The sequence below is a fragment of the Crocuta crocuta genome, unplaced genomic scaffold (genome assembly GCF_008692635.1).
Source record: "Crocuta crocuta isolate KB4526 unplaced genomic scaffold, BGI_CrCroc_1.0 scaffold475, whole genome shotgun sequence".
Classification (NCBI taxonomy): Eukaryota; Metazoa; Chordata; class Mammalia; order Carnivora; family Hyaenidae; genus Crocuta; species Crocuta crocuta.
The window spans coordinates 920,323-927,369 of record NW_027529518.1 but is presented as its reverse complement, the minus strand read 5'-3'; the positions used below and the strand labels follow the sequence as shown (position 1 = coordinate 927,369).

General features: G+C 41.7%; 1 protein-coding gene across 1 annotated transcript in view; it reads left to right on the top strand.

Moving 5' to 3' along the window:
* GPC3 (glypican 3) overlaps positions 1 to 5,813 on the top strand; it is a 349,971-nt gene extending 344,158 nt beyond the window's left edge. Inside the window, exon 6 of the mRNA XM_077760811.1 lies at positions 5,613 to 5,813. Coding sequence (XP_077616937.1) covers positions 5,613 to 5,813 — 201 coding nt within the window. The remainder of the gene's footprint in view (positions 1 to 5,612) is intronic.
* Positions 5,814 to 7,047: the final 1,234 nt, after the last annotated feature.

The following is a 7,047-nucleotide window of genomic DNA, read 5'->3' as shown; positions in this document are numbered from 1 at the left end:
CGTTTGGTTAAGACCGAGTAGATGGCAAGGCTGGGAAACACAAGTTGGAGGCATCGAATACTATTATCTCCCCTCCCAGGTCTCCCAGCCAATAACAGAAGGCTTTCCCATCAAACTATAGCTCATAGCTAGCATCTGAGAAGGTGAGATTGAACTGGAAATCATCTCCAGTAAAGGCAGTCGAGATGGCAAAGGTGTGAAACGAAGGCCCCATTAGTTGATACGTTTGCCTAACACAGCATGTTTTTCTTGAAGAGCTCTGTGCTTGGAAGCAGAAGCCTTTATTTTTATTTCTTTTAAGTTTTTATCTGCTTGTTTGTTTGTTTCTAAAGTAACCTCTACACCCAGCGTGGGGCTCAGACTCATGAGCCCAAGATCAAGAGTCGCACGCTCCACCGAGTGAGCCAGCCTGGCGCCCCCAGAAGCCTTTATTTTTAATGAGGTCTCTGTCACTTACCCAACAACTTGGTCAAGTTATGTCCTCTCTCGGAGCCTCAGTGTCCTCCCTTGATGTGGGAAATAGGGATGGTAATCTTCCCCGCTGCACAAATTGGCGGTGGGGAATTGCGGGTTCCGTGAGAGAGCACATGTTAAACCCTAGCACAGTGTGTGGCTGATAAGGTTCATATCTTTGCAATCAAGATAATTCCAAGAGGCACGTTATTTATACCATATAGACAGATCAAGAGTGGCTGTTCTTCCTGGTCTAATTTCAGCATATTTGATCCCCCTGAGAACAACAAGTATGTTCTTTGATCTTTGTTCTCCTGCCAACCAAGCACCAGAAGAGCTTTGGCCAAATCACATCGTCCTGTGCCCCAGTATTCTTTTGCTATCCTGGTTATGGTTTTAAGAACATGGAATTGCTATATTCTAGGAAGCCCTCTCTTCTCTTACACTGTGGTTCTCATTTTCTTACACAATTATTCCAGGCTTTTTGGTTCCTTTTATTACACAGCCCCGAATACCTGTTCCAAAGCTAACTTTAAATATTTCACTTTCTAATCAAACGAAGTCACTCACCTTTACACAAGGGTATTTTCATTGACTACAAAGACAAAAGGTCATGGTGTCTATACTTAAGTGGAAAGGAAATCATCAGATGGAATTTACTCTTTGAAAAAAAATGGTTTGAAGAGTACATATTAAGGATTCAAACACGCATGAGGGTGAGGTGACTTTTCATCAAACATGATTTCAGAGGGTTTCTGGGAAGTAGAGTGACACTGGAGCAGCCTTTCTTAAAGTGACTCACTCATGGCGAGACGGTGGGGAACAGATCTAGTTCAAAGTGCAGATCCGGGCTCTACCTCGGGCCTACTAAATCAGAAGCTCTGTGGATGGGGCCTGGGAGCCTGAGCTTTTAACAGGTATCCTAGGTGATTCTTACGGACATTAAAGACTCACTCCTATGGTGTATGAAAGTGTACATACCCTTTTTTAAGGTTTATTTTTTTTTAAAGTAATCTGTACTCCCAACATGGAGCTTGAATTCACAACTCTGAGACCAAGAGCCGTATGCTCTACCAACTAAGCTAGCCAGGCGCCCCTGAAAAATGGATATTCCCTTTGACCCAGTGATCCTACTAATGGGAAACTAAGGAAATAACCCAAAATACGGAAAGAGTTATGTGAAAGCTCCTGGTGCTTCATTTTTACTTACAAGAACAAAAGAATGAGAAGCAGTGTCAATATTCAGTATTAGGAGCGTGGTGAAGTGAATTGCGGAAGATTCCTTAAAGGCACTGTGTACATGTTGTGTCACATTTAAAGCATTACTTTTACCACATTTATTCATTACAACAATTCTATGAGGCAGGCATTATCTTCCTCATTTTACAAACGAGGACTCTGAGGTTTAGGGAGAATAAACAGCAGGTAATAAATGGAGGGGGGAAGCTAATAACGGGGAATTCCAGCATCCCAATCCAAGTCAGTCTGATTCTAAAATCCAAACTCACCTATTTAAAACTATAGGCATTACAAAGAAGCCCACCTTTGAAAACACAGATGTTGTTTCTTAGAGTTTGGTAATTGGGGATTTTTCCTGATTTCTCTTTCCTTTCCCCTTGGTATATTATATTGATACTTATGTAATTAAAGTATTAGATTATAAATAAAAAATTGATTGTCTATTTATACACCTTTGATAGTTTCATGAAGCTCAACCAGAAGTTCAAGGAGGGCAGTAGCTGTAGAAAAAGCTGGCTGTGAAAAAGGCCTTGTACGCTTCCCGCTAAAGCATGCCAAGTCCTGCGTGGCAGAAATGTCAAGGCTTATAGAATGATGATGGGGGTTGGGGGGTGAAATCATCAGACCTGTGTTTTAATAAGATAGTTTACATTGATAATCATTATTCTGAGCCTTGGCTTTTAAAAAGCTATCAGGATAGTGTCCTTTGAAAATGGCAAGCGGTTAATCAAAAGCATTAGGCACCTAAAGTTAACTGATTTGTGTGCAAGGCCCTCATAACTTTCTTTTTATAAAGTGAGTGTTCAGTCTGGAAGACATTGTAAAGAGGGAGAGAGGGAACAGAAAGGTCAATATTGTGAATTGTAATTAGCTGATTTGATTTCTGTGCCAAATTCCCAGCTGTACGAAATCCACAGTACAATGTCGCTGGCATTCCTTCATCTCTGACACGTTACCCTTCTTTCAACACTCTGGAGCTCTAGACTCTTCTTTAGGACTTTTGCATTAATAATGGTTTTCTAGATTTGGATTTGTTTTCTTAATGTGTGAGGGTTAGGCTCACCAGCAGATGTCTGTGTAATGAAGCATATACCATAATCCTTCAATGTTGACGTTGTCTCCAAAATGGGAGTGATTTAAAACTAAACAAGTAATCTCACGGGCAAAATTTTGAAGACATTTTAGTTGTACTTAAAAAAAAAATTGAGGGGCGCCTGGCTGGCTCTGTTTGGTTAAGTGTACGACATCAGCTCAGGTCTTGATCTCACAGTTCATGAGTTCGAGCCCTGCGTCAGGCTCTGTGCTGACAGCTCACAGCCTGGAGCCTGCTTTGGATTCTGTGTCTCCCTCTCTCTGTCCCTTCCCTGTTCATGTTGTCTGTCTGTCTGTCTGTCTGTCTCTCTCTCTCTCTCTCTCTCTCTCGCTCTCANCCTCTGAACATCCTTTAAAAAGTGTTCTGTGTTACAAAATGCAAAGTACATTTAAGGTATTTCTGCTGCAAACTATGTGGATATATGTCTCCAGGAAAAGCACTTGTAAGATTATTTAAGCTAGGAGCTAAACTGGCCTCATGTTTCATGGAATGCCATTTTTATTTGAGATAATACCTGACAAACTATGGTTATACAGACTTGGGTATTTGCTAGGCATTTTCTTTGAAAAGAATAAAGAGAACCCATCAGTTAAAGGAAAAGCTGACAGTATTTGTTGCCAATGAAAAAATCTAAACTTTCAAGAGAAACTCAGCATTTTGGAAAACCTGTATCTGCCACTGTGAGCTTGAGAGCTTCCCAATGCTTAGACTTTTGCTGATGAGATTGGAGGTGATGTAATTAATGAACGTGATTCTTTATGTTCCATATAATGAAAAGGTGTTGACATTTGGAAGACCTGTATAGCTCAGTGAACCAAATAGTTTTTTTAACGTTTATTTACTTTTTGAGAAAAAGAGACAGACAGTGTGAGCAGGGAGGGGCAGAGAGAGAGGGAGACACAGAATCTGAAGGCTTTGAGCCATCTGCATAGAGCCTGACGTGGGGCTTGAGCTCACGAACTGTGAGATCATGACCTGAGCTGAAGTAGGAGGCTTAACCAACTGAGCCACCCAGGTGCCCCTCATTGAACCAGTACTTTTGGAAGAACCCATGTAGGATGATACAAAATGGGTAAAAGGTCCATTCAAAGTTCAGAACATACCAATGGATTTTAATGGAACAGAATGTGAAAAGTGTATTCATGTGGTTTCATATTCCACACTGCAAGGGACTTCGCCCTTGTTCAGTGTTTGCGAAGTATCAAAGAAAAATAGCAACAGTTATCTGAAAAGGCTACAAACATACTTCTCTTTTGCCACTACATATCTGTGAGACACTGGATTTTCTACAAATATTTCAACCAAAACAACATGTAACAACAGACTGAATGGAGAAGCAGATATGATTACCAGCTTCCACATTAAGCTGGACTTTACAGACATTTGCAGAAATGTCCACCACCGCCACCCTTCCTTCTGACTCCCTTATGTCAGGGGAAAATGTATTTCCTTTTCATCAGAAAACGTTATTTCTGTTAGCACATCATGGGTTTATTACTGTTATGTTTAAACAAGTTATTAAATATTTCTTATACTTCTCAGTTATAATTTCTAAGATGGTAAGGATCAGTAAATATAACTTGTATAAACAGAAGTTCTCTGAGATTCCAAGTAAGTAAAAAGGGGTCCTGAGACCAAAGAGTTGGAGGTCACTAGTCTAGCCTGTGCATCTACACACAGGTGTAGATGTGTAGGATAGGGGTGGGGGAGGTCAGACAGAGAGTGCATTAAAGCAGCAGAATGGAGATGGTGCTAGAGTGGAACATGGTAGGTGGCTTGGCTTATCTGACACCATTACCGGTAGCTCGTTGGACTTGTCTTTCTTTGCTTGAAAAAGAAACAAAGCCACTGTCACATTTCTCTATGGTACACAGCTTGTTCCAAGTAGATCTTGGTGTAGCAGCTAAATCACAAGTAAAGAAGATAAAAGTATACGTTGCAGTGACCGTGAAAACAGGTAACAGAAACCACAGAAACCAAGATGTGTCGGTGCGTGCATTTTATTTTTCTGCATGCCTCTTGCACAATTGCAAAAATCTCACTTTTGGTAGATCCAACATCTTCTTTGGGCCATTATTTAAAACTAGGAAGTGGGTCTGACATTTAAGACTGAAAGTGGGTGGTGGGGCAGGAATAGAGGACATTGGAATACAGCCTCGGAGGGAGATGAAGCGGAAAAGCGAAATGGGGTCTGAGAACTGCCCCCAGAGACCATTGATGCTGTGAGCTGGGCTTTGGGGTCAGCTGAGAGATTTGGGGGAGGTGGGAGTCATCACGCAATTAGAAAGACATTGACTACATAACTGAAAAGTGAGACACAAAACACACATGCCTCTTCGTAGGCATTTTACCTACAAGAAAGCAAAATGAATTTCAAACCATCTTATTGAAACTGTGGAAGAGGGAAAATTGTTTAAAGTTTTTCTAGTGATCAAGACATGATCTGTGGCAATTAATGTAAGTCTTCATTTAAAATGTGCGTAAAAATTCATTGCTAGTCTCTTCTTCTAGTGGGAAGCATTTGTTATATTCATTTGGTGAATGGAAACCTAGGGGCTTCCATAGGGATCTTGTCTGATCTTGGTGTCCTCTCAGCCTATAAATATGCTTTGCCTATACATCCTGAGTTTCTCATCGGTGAGTTCTTCTACCGTAGAGGCTTTCGGGAAGTTAAATACCGTGGTATGGAAAAGTCTGGTGCACTATACAGTCCAGCTACTGGGTGGTGGAAATAGCGTGGAGGAGTAGAGAGTCATGTCAAATGCTATGGAATGANGACCTACCTGAGAAATCTCAAGTGCTGTACGTTTCCGGTTATTTCTTTCAGCTCCTGAGAACCATGTCTGTGCCCAAAGGTAGAGTTCTGGATAAAAACCTTGACGAGGAAGGGCTCGAAAGTGGCGACTGTGGCGACGATGAAGACGAGTGCATTGGGGGCTCAGGGGATGGCACCACGAAAGTGAGGAACCAGCTCCGCTTCCTTGCAGGTGCGTGTGAGCGCCAGCGCGCATCCGAACAAAAACGGTGATGCTTGCAGAGCCAACACCAGTTGACTCTGCTCTCTATAACTTTCCACAAGTCCCTGCAACATATAATGCCTTCGACTCTGCAAGGAAATACTATATTCTAGAAAAATAAAGTTTTCGAGTTTNGGGTAACTTCCTGTTTGTTTTTTTATTCTTAAAATGAGGTGACCTAATCAATGGCTCTGTTTCCCATTGGACATTTCCTTGGTTCTTCTCAGTTATAAAGAGCTTCGGAGTCTAGCGAAAACCAACAAGGAGGGAACTTTGGAAGGAAGCATAAGCATACTGTTCTTGTTTTTGTCTTCATACCATTGCCCACATTTATTTCTGTAGAGACACCACTCTTATGTCCCTTTTTAAATTATACCCATCCCTCCGCTGTATGTTGACTATACTGGAATTAAAATTTTAAACTTTTTCAAAAAAATTATACCCATCCCTCAAAATGCATTTCAGGTTTGCTGCAGTAAAAACACAAACAAACAAAAAAACCGCTTTAGGGAGAGAGCAAACTTGCATTTGCATTCCGGCTCTCTTCCTCCTAAAACTTCACTCCCTTGTTCACCAAATGGGGATCATTGCCCCAGCTTCACGGGACTACTGCAGGATTCAGTCAGGAGGGCAAGTTTGTAAAGCATCTAGCCTGGTACCTAGCACATACTAGGTGCTCCATAATTGTTAGTTTCCTTGAATGAAATCTTTCACAACCATCTCAGTCTACACGTGTCTCCACCCTCTCTGAATTACTAAAACAAATTCTACCAATGCGTTCACGAAATAGTCTGCAGTGGCTCCCAAGTCCCATTCCTTGGGCATAACGTGACCACCCAGAGGCTGGCATCTTATAATAAGTTAAAATAACAGAAGCCAACATTCATTGGATGTTAACCATGCTCCAAGTGCTGTGCTGAAACTTTACCTGCATTGCTTTATGTCACTTTCTCTATGAACGAGGGGCTGTCCTTACTCCTGCTTTACAGATGAGCAAATGGGTGCTGGAAGAGGTAGAGTAATTTGCTTACGGTCATGCAGAATCAGGGCAGAATTAAGGGCAGAATCGGGGCTCAAAGCCAGGCAGTGAGATTCTGGAGGCCACTCTTGGAACAGCTCCACTCCGATTCTTTCTCTACCCATCTAGACAATTGTAGAAAGACTGAAATCTGCTTTGCATTTTGCTACCCAGGAAGGCTCTCAGTCATCTAAAACTTGCCTGCATGATTCACCAGCATATTGACT